The following is a 24,440-nucleotide window of genomic DNA, read 5'->3' on the forward strand; positions in this document are numbered from 1 at the left end:
AAAAAAATCGGTGTCAGTAGTCATAGCTCTCAGGACTCTTTTTCTATCCTAGGTTTGCTCCGGCCTCGAGTGTCATTGACTCTAGGCCGGAGATGCTGTGAAAATAGTACTGCATATCTATCGCACTATGAAATACGACTCGAGTCTCGGCCCGAAACCCCACCCGAGAACCGTCTGCAGGGTTCAAATTTAGCTTATTTGGTCCTTACAAACTGGATAGTAAGGATTCTGTCAGCATGCATGTCAACCTGAACTTGCGCTCGTGGTGGGCCCTTGCCGTAACTTGTCATTTTACGCCAATTTTCCAGCAATCAAAGGTACTTTCCCGCCAACTACTAAGCCATTATTGGCGGTTTTGTGTCAGATAAACCCCAACGCCAAGACCGTGTGTTCGCTGCCGATGTGCAGATGAGATCTCGTTTCGCCGTTTTACCAATCGTCGCCCAATTGCGGAATCGCTCCGGAGAGCCATGGCGTTACTGATAGCTGACAACATTTTACAGACGCAGGTGCAATACGGTGAAAGAAAAGTGCGGTGAACTGTTCTCGTCGCTAATTAGGAGCTTGCGGACGGCTGCTTACTTCCTGCTGTGCTTATGGAGGGCTTGGCACTTCAGAAAAATAACGGCCAAGAGAAACACTATCAGAAGCACGCTAACAATCGTACACGAGATTCGAAGTTCCAATTCCAACACTAAATCTATTGAGGACGGAAGTCATGTTTTGAATTTGCGGTGAGAATCGCGGACTGCCAGAACTGGGTTCCTTCGGCTCCTTTGTCCGAACTCGGTAGCTTCAGCGCGCATTCGTCTTTTCCCGTTGTTGTTGCTGACATTGCTAAGGAGATTGATCTAGCGTCAAGCCGACCAGACTTTTTCTCCAGCTATCTTGAGTCAGCACCAATTGTCTTTCGAAGGGGTTATTGCGCAGATTGAACCCATTCAGTCCTCAATTTTTCGACCGATCGCTGGTGTTATGCTAGGCGAAATGTGATCAGAGCATCCGAAGTTGCGAATGAACTGCAGGGTTCATTATCCGCACATAGCTTGAAGGTCTTGAATCTCTCTGGAAGGTATCACTCTCCGTCCGTTCAAACTCGAAGTAATGTGACGTATGTCTAAAGATCTGGCCTAGAAGAAGAAGAAGAGGAAGAAGAAGAGGAAGAAGAAGAAGAAGAGAAGAAAAGAACTACTGGATAAACATGTCTACGGAAACGAAGCCTTCTATAGAGAAGCTCGTCAGTTTTGCCATGACGCCCCTCGGACGCACAACCTACAGTCTGGTTCGAATCTAGCCCTGTTGGTCGGTCCAAGTGCAATCCGGCCACCCTTTCACCAGCTCACCAGCGCCCACAGGGGTTGAATGATGAGAAGAAAATGGAATACAGCCCGCTGGGTCAATTTGAGAGAATTTCCATTCTATGTATTGGCGGGCTGAAACTCCCCACATTATGGTTTCATCCTCTGCGCGGTGTGAAGGGGCGGCAATTGCATGATATCATGGTGATCAAAGAATCAGAAAAGGAGCGAGAGGAAAAAGGAAAGGATGCCGGGGCAGAAGGATCTTCGGGAATCCATAACCATCGGTCTCTGTCCCTCTGGTTGAATATTTTGCTGTTTGACTTGTGTTGCTTTTCCTGTTTCCTCAACATGCCGCTTCACACAGTAAAGTATCGTCGCCGAGTCACGGGGTTCTCAGTCCTGATCGTTTTCTCTAGGTGATCTTGCACGATGGTGTCACAGAATCTGATATGGACCGGTCGGCCACCCCTCTAGTCAGCCTCGAGCGCACATTTGAACTGACCATGACGCTGGACGCTGCAGGCTGCGATCACTTGTGACATCGGCCGGAGGACGAATCATGGACGAGCAGGGCCACCAAGTCCAGTTAGTTTTACCCCCAGGCTCCACGGTGACCAACCTTTCGCCCCTTCCCCCTGACACCATCACGCTGCTGACTCGCGAGGGACGTAGATTTCAGGTTCCTGACACGTTTAACCTTCACCTCATCACCCAGAATCTGTCTGTGGAAACGATTGCGGACCATCCCTAGTGGCGCGTAGCAACAGTGGGGGCGGAAGGTTGGCTTGATAGTGAAGGAAGTCCATTCCCAAATGAACCACGCCGAGCATGCAAGGCGTTTTCCCATCCCAAATCCACCAACTCCAGCATGGCGCTGTCCGCAGCATGCATCAGCCGCTATTACATAGACCCAGCCCCAGCTAAGGATACAGTGGAATTGATTGGCAGTGGTGCAGAGCCCGGCCGGGATCGTCGACGTTGAGTGGCTCAGCCCCGAGTCTAAACCTGCACAGTGTGCCCCGTCCAACTGGTCGTCTCGTGCGGCTCTGACGAGGGGGCCGCCCTTGTCTCTTTTCTTTTCAGCTTTGGGGCCGGGATTTCTGCCTCTTCATGGGGCCGGCGGGCACTCTCGGTTCTCCTGTTCTTATGTATTTCGCCGTGGTTCAACTCTCCGAACACCCTCCGACCCGTGAATTCTTTCCTCTGCCGCTTCCCAGACGCTTCCCCAACCGCCGCGCGAGGCCATCAGGAGATGCATTGATTGCCGTGGTAGGCGAACCTATGAGACCTATGCGACCTATGACACCCCGCCATGCAAGCTCCGCCATCTGAGTCGGACGGATGGATTGAGTCGGGACTCAGTCCGGCCGGCCCTGCTGTCAACCGTGTCTCCAAATCATGGAGACTCTTCACCAGCTTTTCCGCCGCCCTTCTGCTGGTAGGGTAAGAAGATGCCCTGCGTCGAACAATTGAAAGAGTCCGCGCTCACTGACGTCCTTTGGCGGTAGCTATCTGATTCTATCGGTGGTCTTTGGCGACCCCAGCGAAACCCTCCGTGTTAATATTACCATCTCCACCATTATCGCCTTGTTCTTCATCGGCGTGTCCTATGTCGCCTCGATCGCGATCGCATTCTTTCAGCGCAAACGCAAACTCTTCCTCTTGCATTCGTTGTTTCTGTGCGTGCCCGTCTCGATATTCTTCCAATCGCTATGCCCCTCGATTTTCAATTTGCCCGGTCTCATACTGATCGGTGATATATCACAGGCCATATTTGGTAGCCAACCTGGTTGCCCTCTTTGACGTCCTATTTAATATCTTTAGTCGCAATTTGCTCCCTCTGAACGCCATCCGAGTTGTGGGCATCGGCTTGCCGTGTGCCTTTTCCGTCATCTACGGTCTCGCCTCCTTCTTGATCTACCGCGAATACGGACCTAGCCAGGGCCATCGGGCCGAGGACGGGACCCCGTTACTGAGTCAAGAGGAGATGACGCGACGCCAACTCCTGCGACTGCTGCAGGAGCAAAACAACAATGCCTCGCCAGGCCTGCCGCCTAATACCACCTATCGATTAGAAAGAGTACCTGGTCTGGACCCAGTCCCCAAGAGCTGGGATCCGCACCTCAGTCCGCACCTCAGTCCACACCTCAGTCCGCCCCCTCGTCGACCACCTGGAGTAGTTTGGGCCAAACTATGGTCTGATGAGAAATAATACTCTGGATTCTGTACTTTTTGGCGCCTTGGTTTCCCCCTTTTTTTTTTTTTTTTCGCCTCTTCTCCTGCCCCTCCAATGGAAAAAAAAGGGATATACATACTCGGGGGTGATGGCTCTTCGCAGTGGCTGGAACATGTGATATAGAATGAAGCCAGGCAGTATAGAAACTCCAAAAGCAAGAATTTGGACCAGACCCAGTCTGTTTGGACATGCCGGGAGAGGGACTACGCTGGACCTCGGCCCAGCTTCAACCCCGGCCGCATTTCTTAAAAAAAGTACTGGAAACCGCCGTCATCCGGTCCAGAGAACTACTGTTTCTACACCCCACCCTCTTTTTCCACCTCCCAGTCTTTTCACTCGCTTCATTCTTCCTGGCAGACTTGCTCAACACATCATGGCGAAACGAGTTACATTGCTGGATCCTCCTCCGCTGGATCCTTCCAAGGCCCCGATTGAAAATGTGCTGGACTTGACGCCGGTGGTGGACCTCGGCCCAGTAGGACTCCTTTCGTTCCAGAGCGCAAACCCAACCTACTTGGATCTAACGCGGCGCAATTGTCTTTAGGATGTGTTCACCAATACCCGCCCGTTATGGCACCCTCCTGGAGCCCGAGGCATCTACGGCGGTGCCGCGATCGCGCAGTCCTTGTCCGCCGCCATGCGAACCGTCCCCGCCGACTTCGCCGTCCATAGCATGCACTGCTACTTCGTCCTGGCCGGTGACTCGGAAATTCCCATTCTATATCACGTTGAACGAGTACGCGACGGACGAAGCTTCGTCACCCGGACCGTGCAGGCGCGTCAGCGAGGCCGACCCATTTTCACCACCACGCTGAGTTTCAGCCGCGTGGGGAGTGGCGGAGAGAAGACAATTTCACATGCTGTCCCTAAGCCAGAGATTCGTTTACCGGAGGATGCATTGCCCGGAACTGTCAAGGCTCTGAGCAATGCAGGTGGCGGCCCCTTCGAGGCAAGGAAGGCGGGCATCCTTAACCGTATGCTTTTTGAACCCCTCCGCCCCCCCCCCCCCTTCCCTCCTCTCCTCGAGCTTGCCGTACATGATAGCCTCTAATTCTTTAATTTGGGCTTAGGAACCTCCACAACTCCTGAAAATAAACGAGTCCGTCGATTTATCCGGGCGCGGGGGCACATCTCAGAGGAGGGTGGCTTTCAGGCTCATCTTTCCGCGCTAGCCTACGTCACCGATAGCTTTTTCATCGGCAGCGTCGCGGCCGTGCACGACATTCCTCGATTCTCTTCCCCAGCGGATTTGCAGAAGCTCTTGAGGGCTCTCAAAAACCCCTCTGACCTCGACGACGACGATATCACCAAGGCACTCAAAGAACTGAAAGAAGAGGAAGCGGCGGACCTCCGTCGCCGGTTGGAAGGTGCCCTGGATGATGCCACTAATGGCAAGAATAAACAGGAACAGAAAGAGGTTGGTATGATGGTCAGCTTAGATCACTCAATTTACTTCCATAACCCAAGGGCTTTCCGGGCCGATGAGTGGATGTTGACAGAGATGGAAAGCCCCTGGGCTGGAGAAGGCCGAGGGCTGGCCATTCAGAAGATCTGGTCTCAGGATGGAACGCTCATCGCTACATGCACTCAAGAGGTAACGTCCGAATGTTTCCCGTCTTTAATTTTCGATATCTGGAGGTAATTTTCTAATACCCCATGTTTAGGGCGTTGTACGGTTAAAGCAAGACAAACCACCTCTCTCGAAGATTTAAGCAGCTCCCATTCATATACCCACTATCCATTTCGGACTGGTCTCTTCTTTTTTGGACCCTGCAAATGGACCCCTTTGCTTCTTACATTTTACATCTTCGGCCATTACATAATTTCTTTTAGATTCTGACCCAAGTGTCAGGGTCTCCGTTTCGTTCCCCAATTTTTTACCACCTCTCAAAGTGGTTCCTGTGTTTCCACAACAGAAACCCAGGAGTACATAGCCTTGAACTAGGATTCAATTTGTTGTCATACTATGAATGCGATCAACCTCGTCCCAATAGAACGAACTCTCTCAACCAATCTGAGCTTTAACACGTAATTATAGAGTGTAAACAGCAACTTTTTGGCAGGGGAGCAAAAGAGGATAAAAAAGTTTTCAGACAGCCGACCCATTTTGTCTTCGCCAAAAAAAAAGAAAAGAACAGAACAAAAACTTTGGACGAGAATAGGTAAAGTGTAGATGAATGAGGCAAATGAAAACGCAAGAAAAACGCGAGAAAAACGCAAGACAATGAAGCAGGAGAAGGTCAATATCACCGTCACTCATAGTTCGATTCGTCAAACTTCCATCTTGCAATGATCCTCGATTGCAGATGTCTCACAACGACTCTTGTAGAATTCCAGCACTTTTGCACCCCAAACACCTTTACCTTTATAGTCCCCAACATAGTCAGGCCAACTTTTCATTTCCTTGGCAAGGTTCTCCAGCTCCTGCATTGGAAGTTGGTCAAGGGTAGTGAGATAGGTTTTCACGCCAAACAGAATGGTGCCCGTTCGAGGCATCCGACGAAATGTTTGTCTCTCGCGTCGAATGATGATTTCTTCAGGGGATGGGTCAATGATTTCTTTTTCACAGAGCCCCTTTGGCCGATATAAAATTTCGAATAGATCTTCGTCTGGTCGCTTGACCTCAATAAAGTAGTTTGATCGCTCCATTGGCGAGTTAGGGGTCAGGCGGGCGAGAAACCTAGGTTTAGTTAGCCATATGATTCCTATGATACAATGTATGGACCACTTGATTTTGCCGTGGTTTCGGGGCTCCTACTTGCTCACAGAATTGGCAACTTGCTGATGCCATAAAGGAACAGGTCCATGGAGCTGCGAGATCGTCCATCCAATTCGTTCCTCAACTGTCCACCCCGTTGGGAAGAGACTTGCACTGGCGGCCCTATCAAAAAGGTCAGAGGAGCCAAACGCAATAAAGAATGTGTTCTTTTTCATACAGGTAATATTCCTCGTCCTCATTGATCATCAAAACACTAAGATCCTCCATGGTTAGGCGAACTGCCGCCTCAAGTGCATCGATATTTGCCTTAAGAGGGTCGGAGCCGCCCAGGACGAACTCTTCTCCAGTCATGCAATTGTGAATTATTTCTTGGCCTTCACGTTCGAGCTTTTGAAACATGTTCGGAAATCTTCCACAGAGAAATCCAGACACTTCTTCCAGAGCCTCTCGACACGCTTCTCCCGACTCTGGCAGGCAGCGAATCACCTTTTCTCGCTTTTCACGCAGGAGTTGATCGCGTACTCGGTGCTCCTCCATATAGTTTCTATCCAGAGTGAGCCAATTTTGGACATCCAGCTTGCGGATGTCCATCATGACCCGATATCGTTCCCGACCTCTGATCGGCTGCGCTGGATACGGTGCCAGGCGTTTGACGTCGGACGGGCTGTTGGCATTTTCCTTTCGCCAAAGACCATAATGATTCAATGTTTTTGAAATACAATTGAATATGTTTTTCCCATAGGTAGCTGCAAAAAAGAGAACCAGGACAGGAATCGCCACCAATGAGATGATGGTCATACTTTTCCCATGTGGCAGCTGTGGATGTATTTAAGGTTAAGAAGAGCTTTTTTTGAACTAAAAAGAATTTCAAAACTTTTGAATTAGAGGAAATAAGCAAGCCCAGGAAAAAGAAAAGTGAAGTCAAAAAAAATAGAAAGGGGAGGGGGGAAGGAGCAGAGCAGGGGGAAATATAGTGTAAATTTTGAAAACTCCAGTTTGGAAAAGGCTACATATAAGGCTATGCTTGCACACAGACATCGATATGACCGTGTTGAGGGCCAGGCAACAAACCAGATCAGAACAGGCTGATCACCAGACAGTAACGCCAGCAGCACTAGTTTCATTCAACAAATGGATACCCACAAAGCAAAGAAAGACAGCTGCATTCCACATTCCTGATCTAGCGAGACTGTGCCTGCGGAACCGTCGTGATACGCTCAGGGATTCCCCGCAAAGGAAAAGCCTCAGGTCGCCTTCCGGAGACTATTTCTGACGGCAAGCCACATGATCGTTTGGCTTCAGCTTTGGTGGGGGAGTCATCATCGAGGGAGTCAAGGCTCGGGCTATGCTAGGAGGTGTCTTGTCATCTCCACCGAGACATTCGTTGTGGTGGAGTCGGGGTAAGATGGGGGTGACCGGTTTGTTCTGGATCTTTTGTCTGTTGACCTCACTTTCCAGTCAGAACAGGGCGCTTGGAAAAGACGGATCACTCATAGCTGGGTCTCGGCGAATTGACCCAGACGCTAGCCACAATCTAGGCACATACAAACCTTTAGCTTCGAGGAATCGTCAAGCTCGCGTATACTGTCCGTGCGCACCGATGCCCCTCGTGAACCAGGGTTTGCCAATAGGCCATTCGGGAAACCTCTCTCGAGACCAGCAGCCGTTGACATCAAGTCATCGACTCGACAGGCCCCTTGTGCAACGGTAACGGCGGCCGGATACCGTCGGAGGGAGACCATGAGCAGCTGATTCGCGCCGCGTGAGGCGAACCATTCGGAATAGTCCGTACAGAGTACACATCAGCAGCTGGGCCTGTTTGCGAGTCACGCTCTTTGCGCTGTTTCCAGCCCCAAATTGGCAAGTATTGGGTGGGGGAGATGCGTTGAGGGGATCGCCGAGACCTTCGAACATGGCCGATCCGACTGGCCAGGAGCCCCCGATCTAGTTCCAGTGCACACCACACCGTCCCCGAACTAACAGGGCCGGGGGCACATGGCCGGGCCTGACGTATCATACCGCCATGTGTGGGGGGTTCCTCCCCAGTGGGACCCAGTGCCCTCAATTCCGCGGCCCCGGCCCCCCCCCCCTCTCCAGCAGAAATACCAGGGTTATACGGGTATACCTTGATTGACCTGGTCTGCGGCTGGTCTGACGGCGAACCCTCCTCCCCCACCTTTTGGAGGAGGTCTAGTCCGTTTGGCCCAAAAGCTGACCCCCTGTTTGACCGGGGGACTTAGGGCAGGAGTGCAGCAGGTACCGTCTACCCCATGGCTTTCCCCCTTTCCCTGGCTTAAGGCGCTATTTGTGGTTGATACTAGAGAATACTAGTGTCAATCGGGCGATCATTTAGTCTAGAATTCTTGCCTAGGCCCCCATCATTTTGATCATGATGTTATGATTTTGATTATTGCCTTTATTATTGCCCCCCCCTCGTTTGTGTCCTGGTCCACGGTCCCACTCCACGGACTCCAGGAGCCCCAATCTGGGGGTTCCGCCGCAACCGCTCCTCCCCCCCTTTCGCGCAAAGCGCGCTTGCCGCTGCTTTGATCTCACAACTCGTAGTTTCTCCACTCTCCTCGGAAAACGAGGAAAAGAAAAAGAAAAGAGAGAGAAAAAAAACTTTTCTCTCCCTTGCCCACGTCTTGCATCGTCATACCTCGGTTTTGAAAGGGGCTGGGTTTTTCTTTTTTTTTTTTGCCCCCTCGTTTTAGCTCTATGCCGCAGCATTCTTTTCTTTTTCCTCTGGTGGCGTTGCAGACCGTTCTTGAGGAAAATCTTTTGGGTATATTTGCTTCTTGCCCTCCCGTTGCAGACGCTCTGTGTAGCGGTCGGTAACAGAAACCGAACACTGGGTGGGATGAGCCATCTTGGGTGATTGTATACGATCTCAATCCAATCCCATTAATCATGTGTTGGATTCAACGAAACCACAAACCTTCATAACGTTTCGTTCTACCCCCGCATTCTATCTTGATGATAGATCAATTACAAATTTTTGCCCGTACAAAATTCAAGTGGAGACGGGAGATGCAAGTCACTTCAATCATCGGGACCTAATCGTGGCCGCCATCAAGCCACAGGAACACGCCAACTCCTCCAAATGATCTATCTATCGTCTCTTGGAAGGTACTGGATGCACTTGCTGGCTTTGAGTTTTGGGAAAGGGGGAAGGGGAGAAGAGGGGAGGGCAGCTATCACCCCGTACGGTGGCCGACAAATCAGCCATTTGAAGAATGAGCGAGCAATTGCGTAGGCATTTCGTATCGAGCTAATATATTCATAAGTGGTCAGTGTTCCACATTGCTCCAGCTCCAGAAGAAGCGTGTTACATACCCCCCAGTGATCAGCAAAGAGGACCGTGCTGTCCTTTTTTTGCATTAGTCTTCCATCAAGCAGCTGACAGGGGAGTCCCATAAAGTATATTTAAAATGTCCAGCTCTTCAACCGAAAAGGGCTCTTACCAACATGTCTTACGTGACTTGTCAAACTCTTGATTTCTTAGAGCTGTGAACTAGAAGGGGCCTATAATCAAAGACTGAACTGTCAGTTGACCACGTGAAATTTATGCTGATCATCCGTCATTCTTCTGGATCACCAAGAGCACGATGAAGGATGACCACATAGATTTAATAGCCACTATCGCAAACATGGACTTTTCTCTGTGTTCGACTGTATAATGTGCGTCCTACAACACAGGAATAGTCAAAAAGCTGTGTCCGAGAAGAAGGTAAGAACATTGGAGTATTCAAAGGAATTTTAGATATCTTTCATGCACCATGGCTCCCTTTACATCATTGATATATTCTGTCTTGTAATGTAATTACAATCGCTCCAAGGCGTTGTTAATCATTGAGCACTATCTGATAGTGGTTTTATTTCGTGATGAGTATGTTGTCTCGTGGCAGACATACGGAATTAGTATACCTGCTTTAGGCGGATAACGCCGGGGTCAGCGCCAGCTGTTGCGGGGTTAACCGGCCTCTGAACTACACCAATTTGTCACTGGTCTCCTGTTTCAACTTGATGCTCATTTTAATGGCCCCCGACTGCTTGGTTTGTCGAAGTTGGTATTTAGAAACAGTAAGGTCGTTCATTGGATTTTAATTTGTTTAGTATGATGCACACTAAGAGAGCCGATGTCAATGAATATCGTAACTTAGACCGACAGTTTGATCTTTGTGATGGACTGATAGGACCTATTGGCCCCGTATTTGAAGGTTCTTTCCCGGTGCCCTTCTCCACCTAATCCCTATAGAGTAAGAATTACCTCCTCCCAGGCAGCGCTAAGCGAGAATGACTAATTTGCGAGTTTCAACCATCAACCCAATCTTGTTCCTCCAAGGTATGCTGTAATAAGCTCTTTGTTGGATCAGATGGGCGACATTGTTGGTTCTTGAAGATATCCTATGCTCTTGTTGCTTACACCGACGAACCGATCAAGAATGTCGACTACAGTACTCGCCCCAGCTCGAACGGCGACGGTCTACGAGTTGGATGACTCATACAACTCACTTACTCGACTACCATCAAAGAATTCCTTTCAAGACTCACAACCTAGAAGTTTGCTTTCACAAGGCCAGCCTCTTGCAGAGAACTCTGATGAAATTCAGAATGCGAGCTTGCCGCGCGCGAGAGCGGCCGTTCTCATCACCACTCTCACAGGTATTACGTTCGTGGGAAGCATGAGTGGTGGTCTGTTGACTATTGGGCTACCTTGGATAGCCACAGACTTGGATCTCCCTGACAATCTTTTACTCTGGTGAGTGAAACCACAGTATTTTCTGTGAGATGAAATATCATTCTAATAGGATCAATTGTGTGAGAAAGGCCTGCCTCGGTATATTCGTGAGTCTATCTCGACCATAATCGTTTTATGAGCCGCACTAATTCAAATCAGCCTTGCAAACGGATGTTGCCTTTTACTTGCGGGCTCCCTAGCCGACTTTATCGGTAACCGAATGATCAACTTAATTGGTTGTCTGTTTTTAAGCGTCTTCATTTTAGCTTGCAGTGTCGCCCAGACAGGTATTCAGTTGATTTTGTTTCGTACTTTCCAAGGAGTTGCCACTTCTATGTGCTTGCCGACTGCATTTAGTATTCTAACCGATACTATGCCTGCCGGAAGACGCCGGAACATTGGGTTTGCCTGCTTGGGTCTTGGTCAGCCTTTTGGTTTCTCTGTGGGCTTAGTATTCGGTGGGCTTTTCCAGGGCTCCTCACTTGGATGGAGATTTGGGTATTATCTCTGCGCTGGGGTAACTGCTATTCTCTCCGTTGTCAATTATTTCAAATTGCCCAAGGATAAGCCGCGTGAGGCGTTCACATGGCAAAGACTTCGAATCGAGATCGACTGGATTGGCATTTTACTCTCTAGTTCATGCCTGGGACTTATCTCTTATGTCTTTGCGTGAGTATTTGCTTATCTAATGGGCATATAACTGAGTCGGTACTAACACAGAAGTAGTGTCATTACGGATAATCCATCCAGTATTCACCGAGCTGAGAACATTGCATTGCTTTGCATTGCCTCCGCCATGATTCCTGCCTTCCTGGGGTGGATGAACTGGCGGGAGAGAACAGGAAAGCCTGCATTGATTCCTAATTCATTATGGAAAAACACAGCCTTTGCTTCTATTTGCTTGATGGTTCTTCTCTCTTGGGCTGTTTTGAATGGCACTGAGACAATTTTGAGTCTTTTGTACGTTTCTTTGGGAAATCAGGTTGAAAAGGAAATCTAACGCTAATTTCAAAAATAGCTTTCAGGAAGTCCAAGAATTGTCTGCAATCCAAGCGGCAATTCGTTTCCTTCCGAATGTGCTGATCGGAATCGTTCTGAATCTTGGAACTGGGCTCCTCGTGCACCGTCTACATGCTAACTACCTTGTTATCATTACCACGGTACTGAGCGCTGGCTCACCATTACTGCTGGCCGTGATTGACCCTCAGTGGTCATGGTGGTACTGTGCTTTCTGGGCAGTGCTATTAGGCCCTCTATCTGCCGATGGTGAGTGCAAATGATACTTTCACTTGATACTTCAGCGAAACTAATCTAGTTAAGTCATCTTTACTGTGGCAAATCTGATTATTGCAGACTCTTTCACGCCAAAGACTCAAGGCCTAGCGGGCGCAGTATTTAACACGATCGCACAATTTGGCACATCCATAGGATTGACCATATTCGCTATAATCTCCGCTAGTGTGACACAGGAGTCCCCTTATAGTGATAAAGATTCACCCGAAGCTCTCATGGCTGGGTATCGTGCTGTCTTCTGGACTTGCTTTGGGCTGATGATGGCTGCTTCTGCTATCGGGGCTTGGGGTTTGCGCAAGGTCGGGAAGGTAGGATTGAAGAGAGAGTAAGGCAAGACCCATTAAAAAATATAGATAGATAGAGAAAACTCAAGTCCGTAATTATCCGTTTGCCATAATAATTGAATGAATTTGCTAATTGAGAATGCTAATTAAGTATTATGAGAACACTCGGGGTTGTATGTGATCTGTGAAAAACTTGAAGAAAAACAAGAATGCCTTTTTGATGTCGTGACGATGATGAGATCTTCGAAAAAAAAAATTTTTTCTCAAAAAAGGGAATAGCCATCGGATGTCCATCTCCGCATCGAAGAAGACTGATTAGCCGAAACTGGGAAAAGGTCTATCAATGCATAAACATTAGAGGATAAATGATTGGTCATAAAGTCGTCGCTTTGAATGAAAAAGGAACCCAAGAAAGGGAAGCTTTTGAATCATCAAATCAAGAGGTTGAAAAGGCACTTGCGAGTACCGAATTGTTGATAATCGAATGGCCACTTTTGGCTTAGCAAATGATTGAAGATTTCTCAGCATGGCTGCGGGCAGTTTCGATCCTTGAAATCTGACCGGTGGTGGCAGACGGGACAATCTGCAGGTTATCAGACTCATTCTGGAGTCGCTCCTCTCTTTCTAGCTCCAATTTTTCAGCTTCCTTAATCCGCTTCAACTCTTGACAAAATTTGCTCTTGTTTCTGATACGGTCACCGTAGCGAATAAACGCAAATGGAATGATGGAAACGCCGAGACTCAGAAATGCGATGAGACTGCACGCCCAATGAACGCCGAGTCGGTTGAACATGGGCCGAGTGGCTAGGGGTAGCACTGCTCCTAGGATGCTGCGAGTACAGCTGGCGGCTGACTGAGCGCTAGCAGATAGCGTCTCGTAGGCATCGGTGAGATAGTTGAGCATTGCCATGAAGATCAGTAGATAACCCATTCCAAATGGTATTCCAGAAAGGAATGGGGCGACCCAGTGGATGTTGGGTGAAGCCGTCCAGCCAACCCAAAAGAGGGAAATGACGTATAGTGGCCCGCCGATACAGGCAAGTGGTAGCCGTCGATATTCTTCGATATTGGCCCAACTGGCTTCGCGGGCCTTAGCTCGGGCGAGATATCCATCATACCAGATGAACACTCCACAAGCAAGAATGGCGCCAACACCAACTGCGGATAGAAAGTAAGAACAAAGACTTGAAAATGTAAACCAGATATATGACCACTTTACTCACTTGGAAGGAACATCAAGCCTGAGATACCGGCGTTCATGCCATAGATGTCTTGAAATTTAAGTTAAATTTCGTCGGAGAAAGCTAATCGTGAAGATCCACTTACCTTGAAAGATGATTGGATATGCCTCGAAGTAAAGGTAGAAGATTGCATATGCAAGCGCCAGGTACAAAGAAGTCAAGGAAACAATTGGCTCGTGGATAATCATGCGAAATGGCCGGGAGATTGTAACAAGGAACATTTTCCGGAGGTCTCGACTTTCAAGTTCTAACGGCGAGATTATATTCTGATTACCGGTTTTCTTTCGTAGTTTCTTCGCTCGTTGTTTCAACACAACCGGTCCGTAGGTTTCGGGCATGAATATTACTAAGGGCAGGGTGGCTCCGGAACAGATTAGTCCAATCCAAAAGCACCATCGCCAACTGACGACGGCGACAAATCCGGAAATCCATGGACCCATGATCGGGCCAAAGGTCGTACACTACCTGTCGTTAGCAGTGGACTTTTAAGGCTATATTAGAGGTCATATACATACAGCCATATAATATGACATGAGACGGCCTCGTTGGGTCGGGTCATCGTGGACATCGGCAAATAATCCACCAGTTGTGGCAATTGGTGCAGATGCCATCATGCCATTGAACAATCGGAAAATCAGTAAAGAGGCATATGAATTTGCAACGGCGCATGCTAGGGTGAAGATTATGAACCCGCAAAATGCAATAAGCAGTGGACGTCGGCGGCCAAAATATTCAGAACTGGGGCCCCATAGTAGAGGACCCAGTATATAGCCAATAAGAAAGATTGATATTGGGAGGACCAGCATTTGTTGGTTTGTGATGTTGAATTCTGCAGCAATTTGTGGAATAGCATTGCTGCATATGGAAGATCCAATAGTGCTGTTCATGACCTGCATGACACCAGCAAGGAGAACCAAGAATTTTCTCGACTGTTGGTAAATATGAGCGCGATATTCTTTTTACAATAAATTCATGTTGTGACATGAGCAACATGTAGCAAAGGTTTTATTGACTATACCTTTCTCCAATTAACAGGATTGTCCGGATCGTTTGGCCCAAATGTAACAACCGTTTTCGAAGCGACTCGGCGAAATCGTGAATACGATGGACCTTCATAGCGTTCCTGGATGGGTTCATGAAAAACCTCAGAGTCTTGGTCTGACGAGCCTGAGATTGAACTTTGTCGTGACTCATGGGGAGTCACCACTACATCCTCTGGCATAAAACATTAGTTGAGGATATAATTTTCTACATTCAAGACGACTAGCTCACCTGTTGTCGACATGACCTTTTGGAGGTTCTCCTCCATGGTAAAATGGTCAGACATGGCGATTGTAAACTGGGGGTACCCATCAAATGAAGCCGGCAGTGCGCTAAAGGACGATCTGAGAAGTGGGATGGACCATTATAAAAGCGCGGAGATATTGAAATTTCAAGCAAGCTGGCCTAGTTCCACACCCTACCAGGGTCCAGATCAAACCAGATCAAATATTGGGTCAAAAGTTACAATGCGACGAATAAAACTCGTCAGACTTGTGGGTAATGTCTCCACCTCTTTTTCACTCCCTACGCCCTAAAGTGACAAATGAGTCTGTGTGCGACGCCATTCTGGACAATGTGACGAAAATTCCAGTCTAATCCACTCGAATAGGGTAGTTTGACATGTTGATCTGCGAACGATCAGACTTCCCTCGGTTAAGACGGCTTCGGTGCCGCCAAAGTTTTCGGGAACCATGAGCCAAGTTTTTCATGAATGATTTCTAAGTGGCGACCAATTTATTAATACCCCTTTGCCATCTGCTGAATTTCCATATGAAACATCGCGAAGCAGGCCGATGTGCCACTTCCAGTAGAAAAACAATGAATAGCATTCGCATGTCAATTCTGAGTGAATACTGACTAAATTCCGAATGCGATACGTGCCAACGCTTGCGGTGTGTGGAATTGGGCCGAAATCCCCTCGCACCCTTCGCAAACAAAGGAGGGGAAGGTATACAATGCAGGCGAACCCAGGCAATAACACTATTGGCTCTGATCTGGTCAATTTTTCATGGCCATGTATTCCAGATCGATCAAGAGGTCGAGCGTCTGTCCTCATGATACTATCTGCACCAACTCACCAGACCCAAACATCCACCAATTTGGGGATATTGTAGATTTCTTGGCATTCGCGGGGTAGTATTGTGAGAACTGAGAAGAACTGTACTAGTGGAACCCTTCCCATAACCAGGAACTTATTCCGCACCACATATGGATAAGTTTGACTCATTGAACCGAAGATGGAAGCCGAACGCGACCCCTATGGTGCAAAACATACGCGGCAGTCGTCTCCGAGGCAAGAGTCAGGCCCAGGACCCATATAGGGTACCTAATCAATCGCTCTGCAGATGACTGTCCCTTCAATTGATTCTTAGTGTCCGGGAACGCTGGTGTGCATTTTTGTTGCTTTCGTTTGGCACTTTCAGTGTCAAATTCCCGGCGCCTATCCGGGTGCGACCCGGTTCCGAGTGCGGGTTCGGCCTTCTGGCCGAGTGGCACGGGCCACCCTGTGGGCCCCTGGGTTCTGGAACGGTCTCCGGGAAAGGGACAATCCTGGAAAACCTGGATCTTTGAATACATGTACCTAGAAACTCGGAGAAATTATATTTCCGGATCTCTAGGTACGTGTGCTAAATTCTTAGGTTATCTGTCAATATGGTAGGATACGGTATCGGCTAGGAAAGCTAGGATCTAATGGAACGAGATGCTTAATATAGTAATGTATTAGGTGACTAAACTATCTAAGTGTGTAGGCGGGGGGAATATTGAATATCCTCTACCTCGCTGTCTAGCGTGTTACGGCGCTAGGTTCCGAGTATACCCGGGATACTATATAAAACACGTAGCAAATCGAGTACATTTCTTCCATTTTTGAAATCATCGAGTTAGCAATGGGCTGGAAGGACGAAAAGGGCTGTGATGATGGAGAGCCTCTGCGGTGACAGCTGGATCCTGGAGGAAATATGAATCGGCGTGAAGAAAATACTGGGTTATATCGATAAGATATCGGGGGCTGGAAAAATTGACGAGAAAAATTCCAGCATGGCCTCATGTTGATGTTCATGTCCTTTCAATGTTGGGATCTTCAGCCTTCCAATGCGTATTTCTGGAAATATGGGAAGGCGGTGTAGGGCTGGGGCTGGGGCCGGCGCGTGCGACAAACCAACACACCACTAAGATGGATATGTACCAGTCCCATCGGGGCTGTATCACCTGGGGCTATAGTTTCTGGCGCGCGGATACGCGTGACAAATTACAGGCTCAACCTTATCCTTGAGGTCAATAATAATCGAATCTATAACATACTTGCAAGTGGTAGCGACCTCCAAGCGAGGCAGATTATAAAATTGTAATATAGCCTGGAGTATACACTATGCTTCTAACCTACAAATCAAGTGTCTCCTTCTAGACTAACAAAGGCTATGTGAAAAGTTCCGCGAAGCTACATAACTAAGAGCGCGTAATAATTAGCCCTGCCTTGTCGATATTAAAAGGTATTATTTATATTTATAGATACGCGTAACAAATTACAGGCTCAACCTTATCCTTAAGGTGAATAATAATCGAATTTATAACATACTTGCAAGTGGTAGCGACCTCTAAGCGAGGCAGATTATAAAATTGTAATATAGCCTAGAGTATACACTATACTTCCAACCTGCAAATCAAGTGTCTCCTTCTAGAGCCAACAAAGGCCGTGTGAGTGTGAAAAGTTCCGCGAAGCTGTATAACCAAGAGCGCGTAATAATTAGCCCTGCCTCGTCGATATCAAAAGGCGTCATTCATATTTGTCTTGTTAAGCATGAACACATGGTTTCAATAGAGAAAATCGTGATGGCCCCAGTATAGGTGTTTCAGTAGGGGTATATCAAGCCCAAGAAATAGATTTCTGGCCAAAACAGACACGCCTTGAGGAGCTCGAATAGTCTTGATAAGAAACTGTTTCGGCTACCGTTCAATATCAATTTTTTATCATTTCCTAGCAGTTCTAAGGCTTTCGTCTACACTTGTATCTCATTTGGATCAATATTTTGCTTCATCAGTCATAAATCCCTCCACAATGTCCCAAATCGAGTATATTTGGAAGATTGCGCGGCCGAAGAATGACACTATTGCAAAAGCTATCATGTATACCGCTTATCAGACGGCGATTCAGACGGATCCTAACCCAGTGCAAGTTTTGATCCGGTAAGTTCATCTTCATTATTCCCCAAGGGACATAGCATAGTTGACGAGGATTAAGATCCTACGTGCACGCAACCACTAAAACTCCCGGTGGTAAATTCAAGAAAGACCTGCCACACATCACTGTACCAGTCAAGAATCAAGCGATGATGGTTAGAAAGACACACATTGCAAGCCATGGGTATACAACGAAAATCCAGTCTGTCAATGTCACTCGTGTTACACCTAGCGCGGCCAAGAAGGATTTCATCGGTTCAGCGTGGCCAGATACAATGAGTCAGAGACCCAAAGAGAGCCATACTGGAACACCTATGGATCTGGGTCCGAACGAATCATTTTACACCTGGCCATCGGAGCAGACAGGTCAATGAGTACATGATGATGAGTGATAGCGCCATATCAACTTATAGCCGTGTTGGGACGCCAGCATGTAGGGCTGGGCTTAGAAAACAGCCCCGAATAATGTAATCGTCAAAGTGCTTGTTGAGCAACCTCGCGTTGAGAAGTATGGAGCTAAGGTGCCAATTTTTATTGCGCAGCAAAAGATGTCAGATTACCCTTACACGTTGTGTTCAGAACTTGCACGCTTATTTTATGCCTAATACAATACAAGTTCTGCCTATGCAAATACCTGATTTCCTCTAGAGCATAAGTACTCTCGTAGTAATGATGGATCGGAGAATTTTCGGAGCACTCATTGAAAAAAATTAGCGAGGCATTAAAGGGTGATTGTATCTAGCCGTAGAAGGGCAAAGAGCGGCATATACAAGTAAGTCGATGGAAATTTGGTATTGATTATTGGGTTAGTATTGATTATTGATGAGTATTCTAGAACTAATTCGTTCAAAAAATATAGTCTTATTACTAGAGCTTTATTCATTCGAAAGATATGGATTAATTAAAAAGAATGATTTCTTTTCTTTGTACGTTACTATTACAGAATAACTACTTTTACAGGGTAAAAAGCCTGTCGACTAGGTAGGAAGATAGACGTCAAGTAAGGAAGACAAATAACTGTTTCTTGTTATCTTGGATCTCCTCATAATCCTCACTTTATATACAGACTTCGGTATCTTCCCGCATGACCAAGGCGAGACTGATGGATCACATTTCAATGAGCGGTCTGACGTGGCCTCCATGTGAAAGAGATAAGCAGAGGCTTCGAGAAAGAGGGGTTCACGAATCCCTGGTGGAAGGGCACCGAACCCCTAGGGACTTGTATATCATACATTCATATATTAGGGAAGTGGGGCCAGGATCCTAGGGCCTGATCTGTAAGGTGTCAATTTAATGCCTGAGGCATTAAGCTGGGAATAACCTCATATTGTAATATCATATGACAGTATAATAGGTGAAAAGAATACTCCTAGGAGATCAATAGTGGCAAAGGCCTAATCAAATTCATTACATTATTTTTGTATTAAAGGATCACTAATCGAGTAGTATTTAGAGACGCCGACTCCTCGGTGGCAGGTTAAAGATGTAATCTGAGAAATACAGGGGTTCTAGATAAAAAACGTGAAAACAATACAACACCCCCTATCTTCTGCCGGCAGAATCTTGATTCATCTAATCTTGTAGTCTGTAGCCTGCCCTCCTCTCTCAATAACTTGCTGCACACGCTTCGGCATAGATGCCACTAGAATTTCTAGCATATCCTGTGGCACCTCTCTCCAAGCCTGTTCTATCACTAGTCAAAGGTCATCCTCCTTTATTTCCTGCTCCCCATATCATATACTACTGTAATAGGAAGGCGGAGATAGGGTGGCGAATTTTCTACGTGACCGCCTGTATGTGTCGTTTTCACGTTTTTTATCTAGAACCCCTGCATATAGTTGCAGGTGAATCGACTTAGCGTACCGCGTTTTATTGAGTTAGCTTACTCATACAACTCACTCCTGGTCTGAAGCTTAGTAAGCATACTAGGTCCCTGGTCAGCAGTGATCAAATCAGGCGGGCCCCATGGATGCGTACCCAGGAATTTAGCACGCGTATAGGTACGCATCCATAGGACCCGTCAAATCAGGTCATGCTCAGTGATCATAAAGCGGCGAGGGTGAGCACTAGAACGGAAAAGGAACGCCAAGCGTTGCCAGACATTATCCAGTATATATGTAATCCTAGTCTGCTTCTGATAGAACAAAGCTGATTGGCAAATCACCAAAGTTCCATGTCTTTCTTTCATCATAACAAAAATCGAATCAAGAAAGATTTTAGCCTAAAAATTGTGCTTCAGAACCCAGAGGACAAGCTGGAATGTGCAGCAAACGAAGTATTATAGCCGTATCATGTCACTAACATGGGTAAATAACTGATTTTTTTCAATGCCTAGTTCATTGAGTAGGTAGTAATATGTCTGACTCTGTTCAATCTACTACAGCTCACATATCTCGCTGATTGTCAAGAATTTTTTTTTTGATAGGTGAACAACCCCTATTAGAGTAAAATCACCTCTGGCAACTTTAAATATTTTATATAGTAATCAAATCAAACAAAACCAAATCAAACCATTACTTACTTTCGTTTCTGATCCTTCAGAAGCGAATCATGTTACTTACATAACGATCAGGGGACACCTTGGACTTCTTCACACTCCAGTCGGCCTACTCGGGGCATTCAGTTCTACATTGTCCTATCAATATGCACATAAGCATATATACGCGTACCCTCCCCCCCCCCCCTCAGTAGCTCGAAAATCACGGTTTTTGTAACCAAGTATTTTGAATTGGTGAATCGCGGCTTATACAATTCAATTAAATAGCTCTTAAAGTTTGTAGCTCAGTTGTGGGAATTCCAAAGTAGCTGTTTGTAGAATCTCCGAGACTGAATTGCCGAGGTAGAAGATATATTGCCCGGCATCAACAACCCATTGCGGCGAATCCTCGTCAAAATAAGCAAAATCGCGAGTGGAGATGCTAAGCCGGATGTCTCGAGTCTCGCCATGGTGCAGAAGAACTTTTTGGAAGGCCACAAGTGTCTTGTGAGGGTGCTGAGCAGCTGAAGATAGCCTTCCAACATATATCTGAATGGTAGTAGCCCCAGAAAACAAGCCAGTATTTGTAATGCGGAGAGCCGCGACCAATATATGGCTGTTTCCTTCTGTGATGGCCACAGAAAACTTGTCATGCGAAAATGTTGTATAAGAGAGGCCGTGGCCAAACGCAAAGTTGAGTTGGTCCCCAGGGACACGGTCATAATGTCTGTAGCCTACAAAAACTCCTTCTGCATATGTAACCTTCAGCTGATCTAGGATATATTCGCCAGGGAAGTTTCCATAGGCAGGTGAATCCTCAAGACGCCGAGGGAAGCTCACGGGAAGCCGGCCTTCTGGATTCACCACGCCAGTCAGCACGTCTGCGATCGAGTTTCCACATTCCTGCCCCGGAAACCAGGCTTGCACCACTGCCCGAACGTTTTCAAGCCATGGCATGGCAATTGGCACACCGGTCGAGTTGACGACCACCGTGTTTGGATTTGCTGCTGCAACAGCCGTGATGACTGCATCCTGGGTACCACGCCTTGGGAGATGAAACGAGTCCTGGTCGCGACCCTCTGATTCCCATTGCGGATCATGGCCAGTGAAAACAATGGCAACATCGGCCTGGGAGGCAACATCGGCCGCCTCAGCCTCGAGGTCCTGGTCATGAATCGATTCAAGGGACATGCCCATGCGCACACCACTGCGGCCCTCAAGAATATCGAGGCCGAGCCCAACAGGTGGCTCCGTTCTGATGCGCAGACGATACGACCGGCCAGCGATGAATTGATGCCGAATCTCCTCTTCTGGAGCTGCCAGGAATAATGCGCCCATTGGATCAGCACAATTTACCCTCTGATCAAATATAACCACATCATCCACAAATACCTGGGTGGGACCTAGTCCCGAGCACGCAAAATAATGGCTGCCTGTCTCAGCGGGCGTGAACTCACCGACAATCTCCAAGGCCTTCCAAAGTGACTCTTGAGAGCCTAAAGGCGAGTATGCTGACTGAGAGAAGCCGTGCAGAATAGACAGGGGCTCCTCACCTACAGACCGTCCACTTTCTCGGTTGAAGGCGTAAAGCAATCGACTGAATCCTGGCTTGCCGTCCATGCCAATCACAGTACCACAAGCCGAAGCACGACCATCGATCGGTGGTAGAAGACGCTCTCGGTGGAATCCTTTGGAGTAAAGCAACTCAACCTGATCTCCAAGAGCATTCCTCATTCCTTCCCAGGGCGTGACTCTGTAATAGGTATTCACACTAGCGCTGCCGCCGCCGTGTGCGATGGCATCCTTCGCCAAACCAATCAAAGCAATTCTTTTGCCCACAATCTTCTCTTTCGATAATGGTAGGAGGTCTTTTTCATTCTTCAACAACACCATGCCTCGTGCTCCTGCCTTGCGAATAAATGCCCGGTCCTCTGATTGATTTACAGAAACAGTATTTGTGTGTCTGTCGGCCAACGCTTTGAGCTTAGTGGCAAAGTGAATGACCGCACGAGCTCGCTCATTGATTATGGACTCTGTGATTTCTCCTCGGGACAAAGCTTCAAGCACTGCAGCTTCTAATCGCTTTCGTGGTGGCCCTGGCATCTCTAAATCCAGCCCAGCATTCAGAGAATCTACAATTGAATTCGTGCCACCCCAGTCACTCATCACCAGACCGTTCCATTTCCATTCGCCTCGTAATATATCTTGTAGAAGCCAGGCATTTGCATCGCAATGCTTGCCATTCACAGAATTATAAGCAGTCATGATGGCCCAAGGACTAGCTTCGCGAATGGCGATCTCAAATGGACGAAGGTAGATTTCTCGAAGGGCTCTCTCAGAAATGGTCTCATCGACAGTCATACGGGCGGTTTCCTGCTCGTTGGCAACGAAATGTTTAATAGTTGCAGCGACTCCATTGTCTTGCAGTCCACGAATGACTTGCGCCGAAAGCTTTCCAGTAAGGAACGGGTCCTCGCTGAAACTCTCGAAATTTCGACCTCCTAGCGGATGTCGATGAATACAGACTGTAGGACCAAGCAGGCAATGCACTCCTTTCTGACGAGCTTCTTTGGCCAATAATATGCCTATATTGTATGCATTTTCGGTGTCAAAGGTGGCAGCCACACTGCATGCTGCAGGGAAACAGGCCGATTTGATGTCCCTGTCGACGGCGGCTGCGCGAACGCCATTAGGTCCATCGGCGGTCTTTGTTGGCCAAACGTAAGTAGAATCCAATGTGAGAAATAGCACAAAATCATCGAACACTTTCGCTCATCCAAGTCCATACCTTGATTGACGGCACTCCCTTCGTCTCAATAGATGCCGTGTTCGAAAATGTGGCGCCGGCTAGCAAAGAGATCTGAATGGAGAGAAGCTTAGAGATAGTTCAAGCTTATTGGTAGATTTATAATGAAGCAAATATGCCCTACCTTTTCCTCAATGGAGAGAGATTCTAGGAGACGCTCGACATGCATGAATTCGGCCATTATTTTACCACAAGGCTGACATTTGCACAATTCTGACTTCTGAGGTTATCAATGGATTTGCTGAGGCGACTGGGTGGGTGTATTTATACGGGGAAACCGGTGGTGTCCTACTTTTCGGAAAGGAAGCCAATTAGATGAGAGCAGATTGCATTGTCCGTAAACTATTAACTTTGGGCCTGGGAGATGAGAGCTTAAGTCAATGTTGCCCCACCGGGTCGCGGAGTAGCGGGTATCGGCATCTACCGGGTGAACTTCGGCATTGTACCCCTCTAATGACCTCCTTCTATCCTTTTTTTCTCATTCTCTAGCAATAACAAAATCGATTTTTCATTGGAAAAAGCAGATTGGCTCAATTATTTATTTAAGATTAGCCCTTGGGTGAGAATAACGGAAACTATATCGACTATCAGACATGGAAGTTGGTGATCTAAATCGAGTCTAGATCCGCTGACGAGACACTGAATTAGCAGCTTCATGTATTTCCAGTTTGATAGGACAGAAGGGCCCAACTGGTCTGCCTATCTTCCTTATTTTATAAAGCGCAATTAATTTGGTTCATTTATTTTGTTTCTAATCTTGCTTAATATGGGTGAGGTCCCACCACCCATGTAACGGTAGTCGGAGCCGACTGCCGATACTGGAAGAAACATGGCCAGAAGCTAAGGACAGAGCGAAATTTATCATCATGTTAATGATATCAGTAGCTTTAGTATTCAGTTTACAAGGAGAAAGACCTGTTTTGCATTTTGTTATTATTTTCAGAAACGTGATTGGCAACTTATTTTTCTGGGAATGTGGGCTCAAAGAATCATCTGGTTACGACATTTCCACGAAGAAAATAGCAAAAATTCAATACGAAATGCCGTCGCCGCAGGCAATCTTTTTAAGAAGATCGATGCGACGGCAAACGAACGGTCAAAGGCCCTCCTTGCCACTGCGGA

The 24,440-nt window shown here is 47.4% G+C and overlaps 8 protein-coding genes across 8 annotated transcripts; 4 read left to right on the forward strand and 4 right to left on the reverse strand.

The window, feature by feature from the left end:
* Positions 1-2,613: 2,613 nt before the first annotated feature.
* N7462_006044 (uncharacterized protein) lies at positions 2,614-3,513 on the forward strand (the record flags this gene model as incomplete). The annotated part of the gene is made up of 3 exons (XM_057077762.1): positions 2,614-2,744; positions 2,810-2,980; positions 3,069-3,513. 3 exons carry the CDS (start codon positions 2,614-2,616, stop codon positions 3,511-3,513), a joined length of 747 nt encoding a protein of 248 aa, XP_056933342.1.
* A 397-nt stretch (positions 3,514-3,910) lies between these two features.
* On the forward strand, positions 3,911-5,249 carry N7462_006045 (uncharacterized protein; the record flags this gene model as incomplete). Its single annotated transcript, XM_057077763.1, has 4 exons — positions 3,911-4,012; positions 4,082-4,511; positions 4,608-5,131; positions 5,202-5,249. 4 exons carry the CDS (start codon positions 3,911-3,913, stop codon positions 5,247-5,249), a joined length of 1,104 nt encoding a protein of 367 aa, XP_056933343.1.
* Positions 5,250-5,808: 559 nt separating this feature from the next.
* On the reverse strand, positions 5,809-7,054 carry N7462_006046 (heme-dependent oxidative N-demethylase family protein; the record flags this gene model as incomplete). Its single annotated transcript, XM_057077764.1, has 3 exons — positions 5,809-6,217; positions 6,296-6,418; positions 6,474-7,054. 3 exons carry the CDS (start codon positions 7,052-7,054, stop codon positions 5,809-5,811), a joined length of 1,113 nt encoding a protein of 370 aa, XP_056933344.1.
* A 692-nt stretch (positions 7,055-7,746) lies between these two features.
* Positions 7,747-7,998, reverse strand: N7462_006047 (uncharacterized protein; the record flags this gene model as incomplete). The annotated part of the gene is made up of 2 exons (XM_057077765.1): positions 7,747-7,779; positions 7,807-7,998. 2 exons carry the CDS (start codon positions 7,996-7,998, stop codon positions 7,747-7,749), a joined length of 225 nt encoding a protein of 74 aa, XP_056933345.1.
* A 2,703-nt stretch (positions 7,999-10,701) lies between these two features.
* On the forward strand, positions 10,702-12,619 carry N7462_006048 (uncharacterized protein; the record flags this gene model as incomplete). Its single annotated transcript, XM_057077766.1, has 5 exons — positions 10,702-11,018; positions 11,355-11,666; positions 11,724-11,957; positions 12,016-12,263; positions 12,318-12,619. 5 exons carry the CDS (start codon positions 10,702-10,704, stop codon positions 12,617-12,619), a joined length of 1,413 nt encoding a protein of 470 aa, XP_056933346.1.
* A 454-nt stretch (positions 12,620-13,073) lies between these two features.
* N7462_006049 (MFS transporter) lies at positions 13,074-15,142 on the reverse strand (the record flags this gene model as incomplete). The annotated part of the gene is made up of 6 exons (XM_057077767.1): positions 13,074-13,732; positions 13,798-13,845; positions 13,901-14,276; positions 14,331-14,744; positions 14,834-15,030; positions 15,088-15,142. The coding sequence occupies 6 exons, from the start codon at positions 15,140-15,142 to the stop codon at positions 13,074-13,076; spliced, it is 1,749 nt and encodes a 582-aa protein (XP_056933347.1).
* Positions 15,143-17,914: 2,772 nt separating this feature from the next.
* On the forward strand, positions 17,915-18,410 carry N7462_006050 (uncharacterized protein; the record flags this gene model as incomplete). Its single annotated transcript, XM_057077768.1, has 2 exons — positions 17,915-18,042; positions 18,098-18,410. 2 exons carry the CDS (start codon positions 17,915-17,917, stop codon positions 18,408-18,410), a joined length of 441 nt encoding a protein of 146 aa, XP_056933348.1.
* Positions 18,411-20,803: 2,393 nt separating this feature from the next.
* On the reverse strand, positions 20,804-23,499 carry N7462_006051 (beta-glucosidase; the record flags this gene model as incomplete). The annotated part of the gene is made up of 3 exons (XM_057077769.1): positions 20,804-23,218; positions 23,301-23,372; positions 23,443-23,499. The coding sequence occupies 3 exons, from the start codon at positions 23,497-23,499 to the stop codon at positions 20,804-20,806; spliced, it is 2,544 nt and encodes an 847-aa protein (XP_056933349.1).
* Between the last annotated feature and the right edge of the window lie 941 nt (positions 23,500-24,440).

Source organism: Penicillium macrosclerotiorum (genome assembly GCF_028827735.1).
Source record: "Penicillium macrosclerotiorum strain IBT 26536 chromosome Unknown utg000006l_segment0_segment0, whole genome shotgun sequence".
NCBI lineage: Eukaryota > Fungi > Ascomycota > Eurotiomycetes > Eurotiales > Aspergillaceae > Penicillium > Penicillium macrosclerotiorum.